Source organism: Polyodon spathula, chromosome 4 (genome assembly GCF_017654505.1).
Source record: "Polyodon spathula isolate WHYD16114869_AA chromosome 4, ASM1765450v1, whole genome shotgun sequence".
In the NCBI taxonomy this organism is placed as follows: Eukaryota; Metazoa; Chordata; class Actinopteri; order Acipenseriformes; family Polyodontidae; genus Polyodon; species Polyodon spathula.
This window is the reverse complement of record NC_054537.1, coordinates 31795478-31819418: the sequence shown is the minus strand read 5'-3', so window position 1 is coordinate 31819418 and position 23941 is coordinate 31795478. Positions and strand designations below refer to the sequence as shown.

Here is a 23941-nt window from a genome sequence, read left to right as displayed (position 1 = left end):
AGATGTTTTGAGAGTGTTCGTAATTCCTTACAAACTTGTTTCTATATATATATGTCGAGCATGGTTCCAGCTGTCCTTATATTGGATGGACAGTTGGAGCCTTGTCACATATTCTAAATCACTGCACTGCCTCACAGAATTCGAAATTACCAATAGACATCTTGTTTACAGTTACAGGTATACAGTAACTATACAATTGTGTGACCAATTACCAGTAAAAAAAAATCCCAAAAGTAGTAAGTACACATGCCAATTTGGATTAAGAACAATTAAATGAACTGGAAAATTTAAAAAATGCTGTCTTTCAGGACTGGCTGAAACTAAAAACAAATTGTCTCAACTGTGGAAAAGGTACAATCTTTAGAAAATACTAAGGGATTTCTGTTGAAATGTAAGAAATGCCCAAGGAGAACAATATAAAATTTCAAGCTACATTATTCTCCGAGCTGGAATAAACCACTGTCTAAATGAAAACAAAACTGGGGAATCTATCAATATACACACTCACCCTCACTTCAACAGTGTCTTGCACTGAAAGGAAAAAAATTAATTCAGTGCTGTCTCAACTCCGCCACCTGGTGGATCTTTTTAATAGCAATGTACAATTCAACACAATATCAAAAATAAAGATTTATTACTTTTGCATGTTTCAATTAAATTAATTTACTTAGTGTGTAGTTCAAAGTTATAAATGGGACTACTTTATTGACATAAGGATAGTGAATATTTTTTTGGCCACTAAACATGATTTATGATTTTATTTCCAAATCCAATGTTTCACCTGGATTATAAATTCAGTAATGCTCGACAAGGCGTCTAGACGGTTGGAGGCACTCGACTTCGTCTCTTACCGCACAACGCCCGAGATGTCCGTATATTGGACATATTCGGAACACCCTGTCAGCCTTTATTGGACATATATGTAGGAACATATTCGGGAAAAGCCTTATATAACAATATATATATATATATATATATATATATATATATATATATATATATATATATATATATATATATATATATAGATATTATAATATATATATAGTCATACAGACTCGACTGTGGTGACCCGTTATTTATTTCTATTAACAGTGTCACCAAAAAACTCCCCACACATGTGATAAGTTAGAATGGTGTTCATATGACAGCTTCAAAAGTAGGAAGGATCTTCTTGTGTCGTCACATCAAAAAAACAAGATGAAAATAATCAGAAGTTTTACTTCAAAGCTAATTTCACAGATGATAATCAAAAGAAAACTTTTTTATTATCGATCCTCATTGAAGAGAAAAGAAAGCTACATGCAGATTGTTGTACATTTGCTCTAGATTCATCATAGCGCTGGCTAGTGCTAGCGTTCAAGTAGGCTTTAGATTAGGTTTAACAGCTGTGTCACATCGAAGATATTTTATCCGTGTAACATAATGAAATTGAAACCACGACCCAATAATATCTATAAGAACTTCTCGATGAGCGACCTGAATGAAATACAGATATATGTCTTGCTTACACTACAGTTTGGCAAAAGCTGTTACAATTTACAACAAGTAGCGTCTTTAAAGAAATTGCCACAAAAATTGACCCCAATTCCACTGCAAGAAACAATGAGAAATTTGGCGACTACCTTTGCAGCGAAACCCTGAAATCAGCGGTAGATCTACCGTTTGTGTGCAGAATGTGTGATTACCAAAGTGGCAGGAGCAAATTATTATTTACAATTGTTTTGTAAATTAAGAAGCAGGTTCGCAGTGAGATTTTGAACCTAACAGAAATATCTGGACACTGTAATGCAGAAAATCTGAGTGCAGCCTTATTCAATTGTTTGGACAATAAATAAAATAATGATCCAATACAGAAAATAGTGTGGTTTAAATTCGACTGTGCGTTGGTAATGCTAGCACAGCATTATGAGGTAGGTTTATTTTATAATTAAATGTACGTGATATATGATCGTGTTCATTAGCGAGGTCAGTATTTTGCACGGTGTCCGTCGTGTAACATGACCATGCTTACCCCTGATGTGTTATTTAAATTGAATTAACTTCCCTGCCCGGTGCTCCCCAAGCAAGTTTCTTTGACATTACAAAAAAAAAGGATAGGTGATTCAAGTATAATTATTTTTGATAATTATGCTGGGCAATTACAGCCATGGAAAATGTTTTGCAGCACCCTACAGAATTAACCAATTTTGCTTCATAAAGTTGAATGAAACCTGCTGAATAATGTTTTGTTAACATATTGGATTACATACCGCTTTGTAGTTTGCCATTTATTTAACAAAAAACTACAAACAATTGAAAAATGTGACATATCGAAATGTAACATGAGATACTGTACTACTATTATGGCAATATGTATATTTGTGTGATATCATTTTGTAGTTTCTTTAATTAAGTTGTGTTTTTTTTTTTATTTTTTATTATTGTCTCTCAATCCTAAAATTCTAGGTTATGGAAAACTTTTGGTTGTACCACTTTTTATCACACACTGCATTATAAATACATCAGGTGCATTATGTAAAGATAACATACCGTTCTGGTTTGCTAAAAGCCGCTGTAAACATTGGCAATGTAGACTTACGTGTTTATATATAATGAATATTGCAAGGTTTAAATGCCCATAATGGTGTATAAGTCGCCCCCCCCCCCCCCCCCCCCCCCCCCCCCCCCCCCCCCCCCCCCCCCCCTTTTTTTAAAGCTTATAGGTCACACCTTTTTTTGGACTCCCTAAAAATAACTAGAAAATAGACTTATACAAAGATTTTTACAGTAAGTAAATAATAACCAGTAACTTATTTAAGAAAATAGACATGTTTTTATTTTTTAATATTTAAATCAACTATAACTATATAGTTATATCAACTATATATAATCATGTAAAATACATTGAAAAAATAAGGTAAATAAATAACTGTATTCTTTGGAATTTAAGACACAGGCCAAATTTCTCACCCTCAATTTCAGGAAAAAATAAAAACATCAAACAATATGCATTTACAAAGATACAACCTCAGATTTTAACACAGGTATCAGCATACTCAAATTTAAGAAGCAGGCCATTTTTGAGAACAAAAAAATGGTTTAAAAAGCATGTCTTAGATTTGAAGGAATATAGTAATAATAAAATAAACATCATTGAAAAAAACCCATCAAAAACAACCTTATGGCATAACAGCTATTGTATGTACTGGTACTGTTTCTAAAGTTATCTCCAAACTGTCAAGCTCTGAACATGTTTGACCTCGGATGATGACTCTTACAGATTTCTTTGCAGTTTGTCTCATTTTTGGTTGCTGTTTCGGTGCTGGTGAAGTAGTTTCCTGAAGAGTGAATTGCAGAGTGTTCGTGTTTTCTTGGCAGCTTTTTGGGTAGTTTTTAAAACATTCAAAGGGGTCATTGCACTTTTCACATGTACAGTGTGTACACCCATGTTCAGATTGCACAGTATTTGTGCTTGAACCGTCTTTTCTTTTTAGTGACTTCAAACTGACCTCAACGACCGTTCTGTAGTTACAGTTCTGTAAAATCTTTACACATAAACAGTTCCTCAAACACATGTGCTGAAACATTCCAAAATACTTGCAGACCACTTTTCTGAAGTTAGGCTTCAGCAGTAGGTAGATGAGTGGATTATAGAGCGTGGAAGATTTAGCAAACACAGCTGGCACTGCAAAAGCTATCGGAGGGATGTTGTCCATGCAACCAAAAGCTGCCCACATGGCCACCACGGCATAAGGAGTCCATGCTGCAAAGAACCCAATGCAAACTGCAACACTGAGCTGAAAAAAACAAGAGAACAATATAAGAAAACAGTATGTAGACATCTGTGTCTCATTAAATAGCTTCGAATTACATCTGCTTTCACTGTTCCCTTACATTTTTATGATCTGCACCCATTGACATATGTAACACAGATTAGATCTGTGTTTTTGTACTAGTAAGAGCCAGTGAACAGCTACAGTACACTGATAGTAATACAAAAGGTGTTGGCTCAAACTTTAGATACTTTGGCTGACCTAGAATGTGTTACAGATGTCTTGGGCATGCAAATACTGTCAAGCAGTAACACTATATTAAACTCATCATAAAAAGGTAAGTTACAGCAGAAATTAGATAACTGTTCTTTAACACTAGAACTGCCGCGGTTATACTCATACCTAAAATCGCCGCCGACAGTCATTATGTTGGTTACATTTTAAACAACATCAACATTAAAATGAAAGAAACTATACAATACAACTCAAAAGTTTTTTCAAGCACATCACATCAAACATCTGCACAGCTGTATTTAAATGAAAATTTAAACATAAAAATTTTCAAACTTACCACTGTCAAGCTTTATTTTTTTTGTTTATTAACTGTTAACGAACAGCTAATAAACATGTTAATGTACATTATTTATTTTCTGTTAACTGTTAGTTAACTGTTATTTTCTGTTAACCCTTAACTAGAAATGAACAAATAAAGCGTGACCCTTACCACACATAAAGAACTACTTCAAAAAATGAAAAACTATAATAAAATAAACATTTTAAAAGAAACTAGTGTGTAAACAGGTACAAAACTGTAAAAACTAAAAAAAAATGTATTTCAAAACAAATGCAACATGTTTTCTTTTTGTTTGTCTTTCGGTACAGCACAGAATCTAGGTTGAGCTACAGCAGCCTGCTGCTTTGTAATTTTCTGATTGAAATGTTTCTGCCGAAGTGCTGTGGCTAGTTTCAAGATGAAATCTCTCCTACTGATATTTTCCCCGGTGCATTCCTTGTACAAAACAAAGGAATTGATGTCTGTCAGGTCCAGTGGAGATAATAACAGGCTTGTATATAAAACAAAATAGAATACTGTAGGTTATATTCAAAATAAAAACGTGTATTGTAAAAGGCAGTCAAAATGACTGATTTGGCATTTCTAGGTGGGCTGGATTATAACTTCCTTATTTTCGTGATCCTGCCTTTCAAATGTCATCTAGGTATTTAATACATGTATTTAGAAAAAGTCATAAACGGACAACCGCATAACTTTCAGACGTGCAGAGTAATTTAAATTCGAAAACCTCAAACCGTCAAAATGACTGCCGTGGCAGTTCTAGTGTTAATTTACACTTTTTAAAATATTTACAAATTAGCAAGTTTTTATTATTTTCTTAAGAGTACATTTTTATTCAACATATTACTTAACATTTCTGCTTGCTGTGGATTATATATTCCTGCCTGTTCTGATATTTTTATTTATATGTCTCTTTTGACATCTGGTTCTTATGATGAAAATGTCTTGATGAATCATAATATCCATCATCAACAAGGTAAGCCTGAAACTGCTATGTACAGGGAGACCTACTTCCAACATAAATATTCATGCCTGTCATCAAAACACAATACACAGTCTTCACACAGTACACTAAATAGAAATTCGCCTACCCAAGAATATGTTGAAAGAAACCTGGTAAAAATGGCAAACAGACAAACCAAAAGCGCCACAAGGGGGCATAAAGCCTGAGAAAACGGAGCTGACAAGAACCCAATCTCAGACGACAATTTTTTTCTAAACAGATTTTCGACTGATTATGTTGAAAAAGACATTGCAGGAACATGTGCAACACAACAGACAGCTATAGTATTAATGTGTAAGGAATGTGTTTTGTTATAAACCCAAAATATTGGTCAGTAACTTTAAAGACTATGGTCAACATGATACTTCAAGAGCCCAATTTAATACACAAAGCTGAGATGCAGACAGACAGCGTGTTTTCATCCAAACAATTTGAGGATATTTGAACTGTGCGAGTGGTGTGGTGAATAAAATAATGTCCAAACAGTTCTTTTCCCAAAAATGTCTGTGTTTTTAATAAAAAAAACACAAAGAAATGGTATCGGGGGGAACACGGCTGGTTTGCATTCCCAAATAATAAACACAATAATCCCTTGCTCGAAAGTGTGCTCTTAATTCGCCGGGGGGTGCTGGTGTCGTGTGGTGAGGGTAGTGCTCTGGTGATGTGGATATTGGTTCTGTAACCCGCAACACATCTTCTGTAAATTTCAAATAAAACTAAATTAGAAGAAATCATAGTCATTAGTGTACTATTTCATGTATTATGCACTTTCAACTATATTTAGTGTACTATTTAATGTATTATGCATTTTCCACTGTATTCAGTGTACGATATTATGCTACTATCATGTATTATGTACTTTCCACTGTATATCATGTTTTATGCATTTCTTCACTTGTAGTATTATGGATCTTCTTGTATTTATTGCATCTTGTAAAGCGCTTTGTGATAGTGTTTCCACTATGAAAGGTGCTATATAAAATAAAGATTGATTGATTGAAATGCACTGCCACAAATATAAAATACATTCCTTATTTTCTGTTGGGAAATCTATGACTTTTTGAAAATCTGTATTCCATACCAATGTCATAATGTAACTGAAATGTGACTGCTAACTTTACAGCGTAGTTTGTTATCTATATTTTACTCCCACTATATGATGGTTGATTTCAAATCTACAAACACAGTAAACAACACTGTAGGGAGAACAATCTCAAGCCAGAAAAAACAACAAAAAAAATGTCTGAATTAGTCTGAGTCATCGAAATCACGTCTGACTAACTCAGCTCCTAAGGAGAAAATTTGTACGTTTAACGTTATGATGTCATTTTTAGCAGTATTTTTGACACTGAGGGGGAAAATAAATACCTGTTACACACACCAGTGACAGTGGTGCTGGTATCAGTGTATATAGCTTATATATTGTAGCCAACAGCATTCATTAGTACCTTCAGGTTTCTGTAATTCTTTGGTCACAGAAATCAACGAAGAATTCACACATAGGGTCTGAATACAGTGATGGCTGCTGAAAACCAAAAAAAGTTTGGAAATTGATCATTTTCTCACACGCAGTTTAGAAACTCTACATTCTCTCTCCATTGTCATGAGAATAGTATGTGCATACCAAGCACATTCCTAATGCTATAATTAGTGTATGGCAAAAACATTGTACAACTTTAAATGGGTACACTGCCTTCTCACAGTAAAAAGCCACTCTAATTGACCAAAAAGCTTTCTTATATTCACGAGACTTCAGCAGTGAAGATTCCGTTTGTGACGTAACCTTGTGCAAATTCTACTATAACTAAAGGCAGTACTAATTAATTCTTTATTAACAAATGAGATCTGCTGGAAATAGTCCTGGCAAGCTTCTCTGACCAAATAGGAAAAAATAAGTATACAGTGTGAGGGGTTTAGAGACACCATTAAGTGATACCATTTATTCAACATTTCAAATTATTGCCATTTGACTCATAAATAAGGCCTTGTGTAATTCGAGATTTCACAGGCTGTGCGGAAATCATGAAATTAGCCCCAAACTGCGATTTTTACAATATTCTTAAGAAATAAAAATGAATTTTCATAATTATTATTTGTATTTTATACCAAAAAAAATCCCATTAACGAAACTGTACTATTCGCCATGCACAGTGCTGTGCAGTTATTAAGTCATGTGACTATAAGCAATCTAGGCAGGACATTAAAATACTACACACTGTAAACAAGAAAATTGATGTCTTTAAAAAGACTAAAATGTGTCTGGAGCAGATCACATAAAGCAGTATCCAGCAGGGGTTACACAGTAATGGAGGTAAGCTCTTCTCAACGTCCTGCAACGTTACTGTAGATCACTACTGAAACTCGTCTGTTGACAGGCATTTAGATTCAAGTATTCAACAAAGAGAATGGCAGAAAGCCAGAGCAGTCCTGTGACTGCTTTACTTACAAAAGGCAAAAAACTGTGATTTCCATGTTTCAAAAGTCCACTGAAAGCCGTGAAGCACAAAACAAATTACATTTTGACCTGACAGAGGCGTTTGTTTGCATTGATATCCCTCTTGTAAAACTGGACAACCAAAACTTACGTAAATTCTTCAGACAGAGTGTAACAAATGGTGGAGCAATGCCTTAATCAGCCCAGCTGAGACATGAATAATTACCTAAAGTTGCCGAGTATCACAAGCAGGATGGAATTAGTAAAACAGTCTGGTTGCTTGTCAGTGGTCACTGATGAGTTGACTGATGCACAAGATCAGTATGGGTTACACATTGTATTTGTTTTGCAAGACCTAAATGGTGAACATGTGTGGCCAAGTGCCTCGCCCCTGTGTGTATTTTGTGTTGCATAGTAGTCATTGGTACACGGGATATAAAAGGGTCTGTGTAACATGAGTGTTTAAAATGTATATTTGTATTTAGGCACGAGGATTGCACAGCACTTCACATGCAAGTAAAACGTAATAATATGTGAGCACAGGGAATTGCACTTTATTAATTCACGTGCAGTTGTACCATGACTCCAATTGAATGATTGATTAGCAATTGAGTCTTGGTACAGCTACGTAAAAGCAGTTTTCACTCACTTGGGGTTGTGTGTTCGGTGACTAGAGAACGGGTGTGGAGAGGAGAAAATAATAACATAAAGTAAATCATAAATTCAGCTCACCGTGTTTGTCTGTGTGGTTCGTTTTTGTTTGTCTCTTTGTTTTGGCTGCCAGTGCCATGTCCTGTTTTTTGTCCTTTTTTATTTTATAATAATAAACCGTGCAGCAGCACATCCATTTATCATTTCATCTTGCAGTACTGTGTGTTTCTTCTGGTCTGACGTCCCCACTACAGCCGTCTTTGTCACAACATACAACTGATATACTAGAACTGAAAGCTGTCCTTGCAGATACACTCTACCTACAGGCTGTTAATTACAATACCGTTTCACAAGCTACTGTAAAGTGCTTGAATAACTTTGATGTTGATTTTGATGACAGTGCATTTATCTCTATATTTGCTGTTTAAAAAATAATAATAACCTGTAAACATAATTTGTAAAATAATTCTGTGCACATTCTGCAAAATATGATACTTCAGCCATGACACTGCCGTGAATTTGAAAGAAAATTTCCACGATTTTCACAGGGCCTTACTCAAAGTGTGTTATAGTTTACTTGTTTTATAAACAAGGTTATAACAAATACTGAAGCTACTGCAAAAAATGCATTCCTTTGCAATAAATAAATAACGAAGCCCTTTGCAAAGCACAGAAAAAAATATTTTTTACATCCTTTACACTTTTGTTATCTTCATGTTTGGTCATCAGATAGCTGATTATTTTATGCCAAAACTTTTTTGTCCCTTAGCAATAAGATGCTATTCATTGTACACTAGCCTGAAGTAGCATCTGTCATAGTTACCTACTAAAGTCACGTTCGGACTCCAAAATGTATTAAGTTAGAATGTAGCTCGCAATTGGTCTGTATTATTATTGCTGCAAGCAACAGACTTTACCAGGCTTGAGCAACCAGAGTTGAAGTAAAATCTATTAAACCTAATTCACTGAGCAAGATTTGTTTTGGAAGAACAAAAACATCAGCTTGCTGCAGGATTTACAGAACAAATCCCAGAAATTAGATTAGCATCTACTGAGAAATGTGTTGAACTTGTATGGACAAGGGTATACCAGATCCCCAGTATCAACACAAAATATATAACCGCATTCTACTGTGAGAGCCCTGCACTGTCCCTGCAGAATTTGGATTTAGGTATTTATTATTATTATTATTATTATTTACTGTGAAATGTAGATGAGTAGGGTAGTCTATTGTAGATTTACGAGTATTTTGAAAATGTACTGTACTAAACAGTTTGACTGGATATTTTGTATGTCATTAACCTAAAGGGCTGATATTAGCTCCGTTCAAACTGTAGACTACCATAAGGATCAGAATTGCTGAAGATACAGCTCTGTAAGAAAACCTGTATAAATTATATATGTAGGTTACATTGTCTTATTTATTTTAACAATAGAAAGCTTCTGAGGTTTCAGGCAGGAAATCTGTAGAAGTGTCTGGTACATTCATTGGTTAATCTACAAACCTATTACCAGCAAGTTCCAATTAACCTATAAGGTATGTGTGTGTGTGTGTGTGTGTGTGTATATATATATATATATATATATATATATATATATATATATATATATATATATATATATATATATATATCCTATACCTATTTGGATACCTATTTGGGAGTGGAGTCGGTCCTTTTTTCTGGGGTGGATTGTTCATCAGCCTCCGGAAAAAAAGACCCACTAAGTGGTAGATTCTCTTCCAAAGTACAGAAGTTTGCTCTCTACTTAAGCACAACGTAAGATGAAGTATTGAAACAGAATTAGTTGCTCTGCTAAGCACATCTTAAAATGCAGGTATTGCTTAATCTCTTTATGTAGTACAGCCAATGTCTTGCATTGTGAATGATGCTGAAGTCATGAATTAGCTGCTGCCAAATCAGCCATGTGCTGCCAAATCAGCCATGTGCTGCCAAATCAGCCATGTGCAAAATTACCCTTACAGTCCATTTATTTGTTTTGTAGGCGCTTTCTGCAACAACCACTCAGCAAGCTTCAGAAACGTGAAGAATCTGTCAAAGTACACAAAAGTGCCCTTTTGGGGTTAGTTTTTTGGTCTCCTCTAGCATTCCCTAACATTGCAAGGAGCTTGTTTATCCCCTGGTACAGCTCAAAGTCCAGCACTCTACCATTGGCTGCAGCTAACACATAATTCAATATCTCCCTCAGGATTTGGTTTTCAGATTTTTCTAAATATCAATTCTTCAGGATCAAGAACAATTAAAACAGTAATTTGCCTAGGAAATTCAATTTCATCATTCACATTATTTTTTTAAGCACATGCTAGCCTAACTTACAAGAAGGGAATTACTTCATATAACTTTTACTTTTATAAAGAGCCATCTGTACACGTTTTTACAAAAGCTACTCGTCGCCTTAGAATCTATTATACTTGCTTCTCTAGTGTATTGCTTCCAACCTCTGAGAAACTGGATGTTCTATCACTCACTCACATACCAATCCTCCAGATCAACAAACCATCTCAACGGATCCAATAGAAAATCTGTTGTAATTTGGAAATGACGCTGTAGGACATTCAAGGATCTGCTTCAACATTCAGGATACAAATGTCTTTACAGGACATCTAAGATCTACTTTAACCATTTTCAAAACCACCCATCACAAGGAGTCCTGGAGTTCTGTCAACACACTGCTCCATATGATTCTCCCCATTCAATAATGTCCTTCTAGAAACGATGTTCATTTCTGCTACCGTGGGTTCCTCCGGCATGGCAAAATCACCACCAAAACCTGTTCCTTGGTTCTGCTTTCTCGTTTTCCTAAATAGGGGTGTGTGCCTTTACCCCTCCTCCCAGAGAACTGCTAGGAGTCTGCCATAAGTGTGGATAGTGTACCTTATCCATGTCCCTAGAAATGAGGGTTACTCACACGTAACCGTAGTTCTAGTAGTAGTATATGATGCACATCAAACAACCCACCAATCTCCCCTGGCATATGGCACACCGATTCTTGCTTCCAACTTGTAAGATTTGACATCACAGGCCTGTGCTGAGGAGGATACCACCCGAGTGGGTAGAAGGAGCAAGTTTAAAGACCTTCTGACCAGAATCAAAGGGGGAAAAGAATATTATCTGCATGCCATTCAGGCCTTTCTGAAGCAGTCGACCTGCAAGTATTCATGTTAATTGCAAACCTCATGAAGAGGGTAATGCAGAACTAGACTTTGCCACAACCCAGGCAGGCAAGGATCCAGTCTCCTGTTTTGCCAACACTGTCACAGTAGATGTCGCTCCATCTGAACACCACAATGGAAACCGCCTAACGCAGATTTTTCCTTGTTGGTGTCCAGTCCAGCTTTTCTGAGCTAAATGGTAACAAAGTGTGGAGAAACCCATGTTACTATGTAAATTGAGAATCTGGTTACCAACATTGTGCCTCACATATGGACTGTAAAATATACAGTAAATAGATGCCTCTGGTCCAGCTTCTAGGCAATCAAGATACAATGACAGCAAAGTACAACATATTTAGTAGATACAGCATTGAAATGTTGTTTTGGAAAAGTATAGCATGGAGGGCAAAATTGAAAAAAGTGAAGTGGAAAACTATGAAGGTTGAGATGTTATAGTAATAAAATAATGACTTGGATCGCATTATTGAGGAGTTTGGTGATAAAACGAGTGATCAGGAGAGGATGTATCAGTATATACATCTATAAAGAGGTATTTGAAAAATACAGCAATAAAAGGAGTGGGGCTTGGCTGGAGATACAGTACTGAGTGTCCTGTTGCAATTCAATGCCTTTTAAACCTGTTTTACACTGAAAAAAAGAAAAAAATTTAAACAGCAAATGTAAAATAAACAGTGAGTATAAAATAAACTGGACCTGATGCGCCTGACAAGTGCTGAATAAATGGACCGCTAAGGGTTAAACTCCTTTTCCAGTGTGCAGTGTCCTACAGTGTGTTCTGTGAACGGGATGTATGGTTTTCTAAAGCAAGATGCTACAACCGTCAATAACACTAGAACTAATAAACATAATATTATATAATGTTTGATAAGTTTATTTTTTAAATAACCCTACATATTTTGAACCTGTTTACTCTGTCACCTATTATTTTTTTAGTTAACACTAGAACGACGTTTATAGGCATACCTAGAACAACCATGACCTGTCAATTTGACCACCATATTAAAAACACCATGAATATTAAAATGAACGGACAAACAATTGAATATAAGTCGAAGTTTTATTCAGGAATGTCATATAAAGCATCTACACAACTAAAACATTGTAAATAAAATGGACATTTGAACAGAATGTGTTTATATACAGACATATTACACAAAGCACAACCTCAAAAAAATCATAAAAAATGAAATAAATATTTGAAAATACATTTGTGTATTCACAGGTATATCATGTACATACAAAGCTGTACAACTGAAATTATGTAAATAAGCATAAAAAACAAATTAAAATAAAAGGGTTTATATTGCCTACATAACAAAGCGCACATACGCAACTGAAGCTGTGCATTTATACACAGACATACTACAATTAGAATGGCATGGTGTGGCAGTGTGCTGCTCCGCCCTTGTGGTGTGTTAATGTTGGTGTATAGGTATTGGTGCACAGGATATAAATGGGTCTGTGCAGCATGAGTGATTTAAAATATATAGTTGTATATAGGCACAGGGATTGCACAATCACTTCACGTGCATTTAAAGTACTTAATAGTATGTGAGCACGGGGTTGCACAAATTAGTTCACGTGCTGGGATTCAAGTGAATAATTAATTAGTAATTGAATCCCGGCACAACAGTATATATAGATACACATTTCACTTACTCTGGGTTGTGTGTTCAGTGAGTGGAGAACGGGTATGGAGAGGAGAGAATTAAAAATGAAACTAAAGAAAAAGTAAATATAACCGTTTCTTTGACTCACCTTGTTTGTTTGTCTGTTCGTCCACTGTCTGTTTTGTTCTGTCTATTTATTTTGGCCTCAAGTGCCGTGTGTGTTTTTTTGTTTAAACTTTTTTATTTTATAAACGCATTGAGTGCCGCAGCATCTCAGTTTCACCTGCCAGTACTGCCTGTCTGTGTATGCTCCTTTCTGGTCTGACATCACCCTACACCCTACATGACGTCAGAACCGGGACAACAGCACCTCCGAGACAAGGCCAGGAAGAGTACTGCGGAGAAAAAAAAAAAGGGCAATGGCAGAAGACGCCATCAGGCTGCGGGACTGGATCCAGGACTAGATCCATCCGGGTCCTGTGGCTGATGGACAGGGAGCAATGGGAGGCCAATGAGTGCAAACACACCCCAATCACCCTGGAGGAAGGTGTGAAGTTGGTCCTCTGCTACCTGGAGGCAACAATAAACAGAACAGCAGCCTAGGTAGCAGGGTCTCCAGCGCCTAGATGGGGGGAGCACGAGCATCCAGCACCCAGACGGGGGGAGCACGAGCATCCAGCACCCAGACGGGGGGAGCACGAGCATCCAGCACCCAGACGGGGGGAGCACGAGCATCCAGCACCCAGATGGGGGGAGCACGAGCATCCAGCACCCAGACGGGGGGAGCACGAGCATCCAGCACCCAGACGGGGGGAGCACGAACATCCAGCACCCAGACGGCGGGGAACACGAGCATCCAGCACCCAGACAGAGGGGAGCACGAGCATCCACCACCCAGACAGGGGGCAGCACGAGCATCCAGCACCCAGAGGGGGGGAGCACAAGCATCCAGCACCCAGATGGGGGGAGCACGAGCATCCAGCACCCAGACAGGGGGGAGCACGAGCATCCAGCACCCAGATGGGGGGAGCACGAGCATCCAGCACCCAGACGGGGGGAGCACGAGCGTCCAGCACCCAGATGGGGGGAGCATGAGCGTCCATAGCCCAAGGGGGTGCTGTCCCCACCTCCACTGCATGGAGAGTAGCATTTAAAATATTTAATAGTACGTGTGCACGGGGTAACAAGTATGACAGTATTTTATCTCGCAAATTTTTGCAGCTATGTGATTCTTTCTTCGCAGGGTAATTAGTACATATATTTGGGAAAAGTCAGGAAAGCACAGTTCCATATCTTAAACACAAGCACTACAATTACAATTTCAATTACACAACCTGTCAAAATGACTGCCTTGGTTGTTCTATTCATAAATCAAGAAAAAGAATACTGTACAATACTATAAACTACCAGGTAGGTAAATTAAAGATACCACTTACCTTAACAATGATGGTCTGGACATTGCCCATTCTTCTTGCTGCAGAAATGTGCTTTTCCACTGCTTTTCTGGATTCTTTCACAGTTATCAATATTTGAGTGTAAGAAGTAATAATTATTCCACAAGGGATGAGGAAACAGAATATGAAAAGAGCCACAGTGTATGACTTTGCTACAGCCTCCATGCTAGAGGCTTTCCAGTCAATGCAGCAAGCTGTTCCGTATGGTTCAGGCCCGTAATTACCCCAGTGGGCCAAAGGTGAACAAGCAAATACCACTGCATAGGCCCAGGCACAGGCAATTAGCAAACGTCCATGATCACAATTAAATCTATTCCCTGGAAATTGAAATGAACAAATATAGTAAACATTTTGTAAAGTGCATTTTGCCAGCTGTATACATACAGTGATCACATGCAATGTAAAAACCGTTGTATAAGTCGATTTTCTAGGCATTATTGAGGGGAAACCCGAAATGTAGAGGGTCATTTTTCATTTGGCTCGAGAACAATGTTTCGAGAAAAATTAGAACACACATGGAAACTCCCCCATTGTTTCAAATTGCACTTATTGTTGTTAACATCCACATGTTTGAATTGTCTTTCCTTTTAAATAAGACAATTTGAACAAAAGAAAAAGCTGTTCAGATAGAAAGGAGATAACAGGTTCAGTGGCTGAAAAGGTTGTTTCAGTGTGCGACCAGTAATTAATGGTGACCACAGTTCTATTGCATTTTAACTTTGGAGAGTTGTATATTTCTTGTAATGAGCACTTTAACAATTAATGTCTGACACAGCAGCCATTAAGTTCCACTTAACTTAAAGCAATGACAGTTAAGTGTTCCATGTGAAAAGCAAGGGTACTTAATGAGAGACTTAATTGTCTGCAGGTAATGGCTGCTGCAGAGCACATTAGTGCTATTATAGAACCAGAAGTAGTTTTTGTATAATTACATTTTTTAAAGAGGAAATATTTTGTCATGAAGTTTAATTTATTCTGATAGCTTTAGCTCCTCTGTTAGAATAATGAAACTTGATTGGCTTTATAATATTAGTTCAATCTTGTATTTTAATTTCTAAACTATCTTTTGCTATTATTTTGTTAACATTTGTGCTTCTGCTGCTGCTTAAAGTTCTACAGTATAATATGTATATGTTTACTTACCGTACATGGGGTAGCACACTTTCATGCAGCACACAGTGCTAAGTAAGGTTAGTGTGGATAGACTGCATATTCCAAATAATACCCCACAGAATGCATAGATTAAGCATATCGTTTTTCCATAGATCCACCTGTAAAAAGACATTTCAACACATTTAAAATACATTGCATGGATGGCTTACAGCATGTGTCTGTTGCTTAAGAAGAATTAGACTGCAAGTCTAATGAGCTCCCTTATGCTTTGGTTAGCGACAAAGGATACTAGCTGAACTTCTTTCTTGATTTCATTTGACAATTGCTCTAGGATTATTTTTCTGAATGATTAATATTTAGTAACCTGTCTTTCACTGTATTTTTTTATGCATTTGGTTTAATTCACCTAGTGGAAGAATTTTCTCCAGTGTGTGTGAGCGAGATAAGTGACTTCATTTTTGTAAATCAGCATGGATCCCAGTGTAGGGAGCATTTCCGTCTGTGCAGTTGCAGTTCTGGAAAAGCCGCTGACTGTCAACATGGCCGCGGATCCCCTCTTTCTTATTATGCAGAACACAGCCCTTTAAAGCTAAAAGCAATCGGGGTTCAGAACTCTTGCCCCCCCCAAAGATTCTATGCTCCCCTTGTGTTGGTTTTATTTTTTATCAAATACTGTGCTCACATAATGAATATTGTATACTCTAATAAAGTATTTCATGACATCTTTAGCTGTGGCCATTGTAAAGACAGAATTAACACTTATTAAATGACACTTTTCCACTTATTGTGAAGTTTCGCATTGAAAGTGGCATCTGAAAAATAGACAGCACGGCAGAAGCTGATAATGTGCATGGTCTGGGAGGCTGACTGGATTTCGAGGTGAGTTTGAGGATAAAATTGAACTCCACTCTTTTCCGTTTTGCAGTGTTGGAATCCTGCAGGTTAGCAAAAGCTTTCAGTTCGATGTTCGGTTACAGACGTTACTTCCATTGTGCCAGGTTAAGATGAAGATCACCAGGCCTTACGTACCAATCCAAGCACAGTGTCCAGTAAAAGTGCTTCAGATTCCCGCAGGCGCTTCAAATCCAGGTCAGTAATGCAGGGGATGTGGCCTTGTCTTTACCAACTTTTCTTAAGTTTTCATGATGAAGACATTATTGCTGGTCTTAAACTTGCTGTCAACAAAGATGTTAAAACTTATACTGTAAAAAAATCTATTTATTCCAGGTCTCAGCATAAAAAAACTGGAGACTGAATACTGGTCGCCAGTTAAACTTCTTGCACTGGCATTAAATTCCCTCAGAATGCTGGTGACTTACTGTATTTCCTTAAAATGAACGTCCATGTATTTTCTTTAAGCCAGTCTTTAAATACATTAACAACCCATGTTGTATATTTTTGTTAGTATTTTTTTTTTCATCTTTTATTCAGGTGGACTACTGTCGTCACTCGAAAAGTTGGCTGTACCAGTTCTCTGGAGTTTCATCTTCAAATATATGAAAGAAAATGGGTGGGCATTTTGTGGTAGTGGTTTTATAACTAATAAATACAATAGCAGATTGTCATAGAATTTTGTGATGGAATTTATAATGTGGTGCGTATTGATTTATACAGTGTGAGGAGGATCAGTAGTATGCTATTTTTTGTGTGACGCTGTTTAACCAATCAGAGGTTGTTATTTTTCCAAGCCATTTTATAAATGTATTTATTGCAGTTTAAATCATTCAGGGGTAGTACAAAAAATTTGTGAATGGGGTCGTCTGCACATATACATTATAATATCTCACAATACAAAAGGCATGACAACAGTCCTTAATCCTAAATTATCATTGCATATGATAATTGTTATAATTTGAATGATCACATCCCGATTCAGCATGATTTATTTTGGTAGTTTTTGGAAAAAAACATTTTTCAGAAAACGTGTCAATATATTGTTACAGTATGTTATTACCTCTTCCAAATCATGTAGAAGGAGAAAAGTGCTGCTTTTACTCTCATCTGGGTTTCCATAAAAAGCACATTTGAGAAAATGTAAATCTATCTACAAGCACTGACTGTGTTAACAGCATCTACCAAAATGTGTCACAAAGTCCTTTACCTGACTTTTAGAATGCCTGTGTAAAAGCATGATTTATGGGCATGAAACATACTGTAAGACCAAGCCAAGGTCACTATAAATGTACTTAAAGCATAAATGTTGTTAACTAATTTAAATAGGGCTGTTTCTAGCTCACTCTGACTTCATTATTCATGTGCATTGGTTTGAATAAATAGTTTCAGCTGTGAGATTAATGCTGGTTAATCTACTTTTATTAAAATGCAAATTAGCCATTCTGAGTGGTCTCAATTAAATCATTTTATGTATTTATAGGTTTGTGAAATGAGTCTGGTCTGGAGAGGAAGGGTAAAAGGGGTTCAAAGTTGTTCGATGTATGGACAAATTTTAAGAACTAGTTTCTGTTAAAAGTTAGAAGTAGGTTAGAACTAGGGTTATCCACGATAATTCTAGCATTATTTGCTTAATTAGACCTTTTTCAAGTTAGCTATAACATTGTATAAGTAACTTGAACTCTGCAACTGTTTAAATGCTGCACAATTCCCAGCTAAATCTTACAAAATGAAAGCAATTTCCAATACTATTTATCTTAAAATAATATATAAAACTGTAATATTCCAGAATAGGTTGTGAAGTCTTTACTTTGCTCCACTGAATCAACTATAAAGCAGAGGATGTCAAACCTAAAATTCTACACTTTTTAGTGTGTATTTCAGGCAGAAACAGTAGAAAAGTAGACATTGCTTTTTTATTTATTTATTTATTTATTTATTCATTGTAGTTTCGTCGCATGCCAAAATGACAGCTCATCAGAATTAAAGCTTGGCCAATGAGTTGACTTGTTAGGGGAAGCATATACCCTGTAGATAGCGGTGACCTTATAATCTTGCGTATCAGCAATTTTAGCTTTTGTAATAGACAGCTAACACTTGACGGGCCAAAAAAAAGGCTCTTGCGGGCTGGATTTGGCTTGTGGGCCGCCTATTGAAGAACCCTGCAATATGGCATTGCCACATGCCTATCTAAGAACATTGGTTTACCAAATGCATTTGAATATGTATCTCAGTTAGTAAAAGGAATGTTTTTTTTTTTTTGTTGTTTTTTTCTAGAACAGTGCCATGGAGAATGAGGACCAAACTGTGCTTCTTTGTCTTGTTATTGTCATATGAGTTCCTAAGAACCGCCAACAGCACAATATTCTGCATACCAATAAATACACACAGGTCATGTCCTTCTGGGCAGTCTTGGTGGAGCATTTGTCATGTGATTAGTCATTACTGATGTCATGTATGACATCATAGCTGATGCGATGCATAGACATAATAGGGGTGAGTTAAGGTTGCGTGCCTTAACGTCCCATTTCCCGACTTTTGTGACACAGGGTCTCTTGTTTTCTTTTAAACAGAATAAATAGACAGACTCAGGGATTGCAGGTGCAAACGGAATATCCTCTTTTTATTCTCTTTAACAGTCGGTCCCTATGGCCTGAGACCACGCCAAAACAGTAAACTCCTTGCTTATGTAATGTATCTCTATAGACTGTCAGTACCTGCTCCCTTAATACATGCACCTATCCAATAACAAACAGACAAACATAGAAGAGTACCTTCAGGGTGCAGCACGCTGTACAATCCCTCAGGCCACTACAGCATCTATTATCTTTGAAGCTAATTATTAGCAATTGTTTTCGGTAATTGTACTGACCAAGGAACTTAACAAGGCATCGCCCAAATAGAACTAACTAAATTCACCTCATTTTGTGCAAACTGACATAGCAATTTATATTTATTACTGTTTTTATGACCAGTATGATTTTTCAAGAGCAATTATGTTACATTTTGCTTCTGCATCAGAACATAAAGCACAGTGGGCCCTGTTTTCCACTGTGCTGTATGGTAAGGCACAGCTGATTTAAATTAATAAAGTTAAAATGTGGTGCTATTACACCACTGTCTAATAAAAGGAAGTGGAAAATCCAGGCCACAGCACCTACCTGTGTGATATGCTGGAAGTTATAGCAAGAGGATATAAAGTCACAGTCATGCCAAGGTCACTGATGGCAAGGTTGATGATGAAAAACTCTGCCGGCTTCAGCAAATTCTTTTTTTTGTATGAGACATACAGGAGCATACTGTTTCCAAACAAAGAGAAAACTCCTGGAAAGACAGAAAGAGAATAACATTTGAATAACAGTGAATGTATAGTTGTGTTCAACTCTGTATTAAATATAAATGTAAATGTCGCTTGTGTTAAAAAAAAAAAAAATTTAAATAAAGAAAATAGTGTGCCTATAGTCTTTCATTTTTTTTGTAATACCACTAGCATGGAATAACTAGATGGAACTGTTATGCTGGAACATCATGTGCCAGAGGTGAGCATTTTTCAGAGGTGAGCATTTTTCAGAGGTGAGCATTTTTCAGAGGTGAGCATTTTTCAGAGGTGAGCATTTTTCAGAGGTGAGCATACATTTTTCAGCTCTCCCGGAGCAAGACAAAAATGGGTGCAGAATCAGATTCGCAGGAGAAAGACAAATCTGCAGTAATTTAAACACTGGTTTCTCTTCAAACAGGCAATACAGTTTCACTCACATGTGCAGTACTTCCAGGGATGGTCACTCTAAAGCAATCTGCCCAGTTGTACCCAAGTGACTTTCTTCAATGCTCACAGTTCTCCACTGCTATAAACATTTCAGTACTATTACAAAAACTTATGAATCATCCTGACAAGGTTTTCACCAGTTACTTAATCAACAGACTAAAAAAGGTTTTTTCAACCAGAGTCAGATTCTTTCTTCCTCCTTTTAAAGCAAAAACCTCTATTCTGCTAATCACGAACCAGTCAAATCAAATCAAAAAAGGATTTATAGTAGGCTCATTTTCAGCTCCCCCATTTCCAATTTACAGATTACTTCTACTGGCATTGCCACGTGGATCAAGCACCAGCAGCATCAACTCCTCATTCCTCACAATCAGTTTTCTCTACAGTACATTACCATATCAGATGCAATTCATTCAATTAAATTGGCAGGTCGTGGCTCTTGGTTTGCAAAAGCAGATATATTAGACACATTTAAAGTAATGCCAATCCATCCTTCTCTTCGCCACCTGTTTGGGATATGTTGGGTAGCAAAGTTTTAGTTTGTTACTTAGTTAACTTTCGGTTGCTGCAGCAGCCCGAAGATATTCCGTACTCTCTCAGAAGCGTTATAGTGGATACCTCTCAATGCATACCGTCTTCCACTTGATGATTTTGTATTGATCTCTCCTCCTTCAGATCCGCCAGCAGAAGCAATCACTAATCTTAAGAGTTTATTTTCAGAAGTTGCAATCCCACTTTCAGAAGAAAAAATAATCGCCCCCCTTCATTCTCTGGAATTTCTAGGAGTCATACTGGACAAACAAACATTCAAAGCCAGCCTCCCTGTGTCTAAATTCAATCACATTTGTTTTCTTATCCAGAACTTCCAGATCAGTAAACTCAAGAAACATGCACTGCTCTCTTTGCTGGGTCATTTCAATTTGGCAATTCACATTATTCTCAAGGGGCAGACATTCATATCTCAATTACTCGCTCTTGCATCAACAGTAAAAAACTTGGACTCCTACATCAATATTTCATCAGAAGCTAGGAAGGACATTAAAATGTGGTCTAATTCAGCATTGGAATGGTCTGTCTGTTTTATGATGATTTTATTTCAGCAGCACACGAAGTGGCATTGTTTACGGACGCCTCATTTTTGGGATTCAGAGGTCCATTAAACAATCAATGGTTTTCCAGTGTATGACCTATGGAAATTGAAAACCTCATAACAAAAATCCATAGCTCTTCTTGAAATGTATTCAATAGCCATGGCAGCTCAGCTATGGGGTCATCTTTGGTCTAAGAAATCAATATTATTCTACTGCAATAACATATCTACAGTGCATATTATCAATAAAGGCCATTCCAGTTCCCCTCTTATCATGCAATTACTACGGCTTGCAAAATATGGATTTCAGTATCTAATAATTTTCTAATACAAGCCCGTCCTCTACCGGGCATCTATAATAATGCAGATGATGCTCTTTCCCATTTACAGATTTCCAAATTTCACCGTCCGGTTCCTACAGCCCTGCCAACTCCATCTGCAAGCTTACATGGCTTCAGGACTCACTCCCTCTACCAAATCCTCATACTCTACAGGCTGGGTTACTTATCTAACTTTCTGTTCCCAAAGCAGGATTAATCCGACTCCATTCAACCAGGACTGGATCATGGCTTTCATAGTACATGCAAAGGATTCGCTACATCTGGCTCCAGCTACAATCACATCCTATCTGTAAGGAATACAATATCAATTTCGTCTGATGTCCACTGCTTTTCCAACTCTACTATCAATTCCAGCTGTCTGTCTCTTCCTGCATGGAACCTCCAAGAGCTCTCTGGCCACTTCTCCTTCTCTCCTGCCTATCTCTATAGACATTCTCGGCAATTTGATATCAATCCTCCGTCAAGGTTGCTTCTCTCCATTAGATGACTTAACAGTGGAAACCATATGTCTTTATGCATTTTCTGGGGGCTTTCAGATGCTCATAATATATAGTTCTTTCTATTGCCAGCTTTCCTACTCTAGGTATTCACTGCAGTGATCTCACATGCATTTTAGATTCCCATTTTATTCACTTGCTATGCATTTCAAAAACGTATCAGCTTCGGCAAGGACAATGTATTCAGCTCTCAAGAATCGATCTCCTCTATGCCCATATGCTTCCATGCAGAGATATATTGCAGAACGCAAACCCATTTCATCTTCTAACCCCCTGTTCATCAATTCAAGCCAATCTGTTGTATCAAGTCATTGGTTCACTTCTCATCTCTCTACTTTGGTTTCCAGAGCAGGACATTCATTCAGAATTGGGGCAGCATGGGGAAAATATCAATAGGAGAGATTTCATCCTGAAGCTAGCCACAGGGCTTCGGCAGAAACATTTCGATCAGAAAACTACAAAGCAGTAGGCAGCTGCAGCTCAAGCTGGATTCAGTGCTGCACTGAGTGACACATGTAAGAGAAAACATATGTTACTTTTGTTTTAAATTTAAAAAAAATGTAAAAAATCATTTTTACAGTTTTGTGTGTACATATACCTGTTTACACACTAGTTTCTTTTGAAACGTTTCTTATAGTTTTTCATTTTTTAAAGTAGTGCTTTATATGTGGCAAGTTAGAAAATACACCCTTTTATGTTTAATTGTTCATTTAAATATGGTGTTTCGGCTGCGCAGATGTTTGATGTGATGTGCTTGAACAAAACTTTTGAGTTGTATCAGACAGTTTCTTTCATTTTAGTGTTGATGTTGTTTAAACTGTAACCGTCATAATGACTGCCGGCGGTGGTTTTAGGTATGAGTATAACCGCGGTGGTTCTAGTGTTAATTTGTTTCTGTGTTTTGTTTGTTCTTGTTTTTGTTTTGTTCCAGCTTGTATCGTAAATAAACGTGCAACAGTGCTTCTTTCACTGCAGTTTACAGCCTCTGAGTCTAATTTCTGACGTTATCCTGCTACAGTATCTTAGTACACTCATTAATAATGCTTGTCAGAAATATGTGATAAAAGGTAAAATATTGTGAAATGTTTTTTGTTTGTTTGTTTTTGTTTTTTTTAAATGTGGTCATACTCTAATTATCAGAACAAAACAGCTGCTGTACATTTTTTAGTTCAAAAAAAAAAAAACTGTAATTGAAACATAAATGTTTGGGAATTACATCTACTTACCAAATATAGAATAAACTATTGCAACAGCAATATCAGCAGCTTCGGGTATATTTGACTGGAATGTAGTGTTATCTGCAAACCTTCCCATCTGAAATAAAAATAACAAAAGATCATTTGTAACATAAGCCACAGTGTGAAGAAAACGTAACTGATTCTCAGGGTGAATCATGCATTGTGGAGTGCAGATTCTTTGATGGGGATTCAACAGGGAGCATCATATTTGCTCTGGCAAATCTGGCCGGGACTGTTCCTCTTTATCGCTCTACTGTGGACCCTATGGCTCAGTCCCCATGTGAGCTCAAGCAAACACCTGCAAATTAATAAACACATATTTGAGACCATG

At 37.0% G+C, this 23941-nt stretch overlaps 1 protein-coding gene across 1 annotated transcript; it reads right to left on the bottom strand.

Moving 5' to 3' along the window:
- Positions 1–3161: 3161 nt before the first annotated feature.
- opn7a (opsin 7, group member a) lies at positions 3162–23686 on the bottom strand. The gene is made up of 5 exons (XM_041246700.1): positions 23599–23686; positions 19840–20002; positions 15818–15945; positions 14657–14991; positions 3162–3779 (listed from the first exon to the last, which is right to left on the bottom strand). The coding sequence occupies exons 1-5, from the start codon at positions 23684–23686 to the stop codon at positions 3162–3164; spliced, it is 1332 nt and encodes a 443-aa protein (XP_041102634.1).
- Positions 23687–23941: the final 255 nt, after the last annotated feature.

Bases quoted from the DNA above. Each gene is read 5' to 3' on its own strand.
- opn7a (XM_041246700.1), bottom strand. From the start codon at position 23,686: ATGGGAAGGTTTGCAGATAACACTACATTCCAGTCAAATATACCCGAA. The intron at 20,003-23,598 runs GTAAGTAGATGT...CTGTCTTTCCAG, and splicing joins AATAGTTTATTCTATATTTG to GAGTTTTCTCTTTGTTTGGA. The intron at 15,946-19,839 runs GTAGGTGCTGTG...GTCTTTTTACAG, and splicing joins ACTTCCAGCATATCACACAG to GTGGATCTATGGAAAAACGA.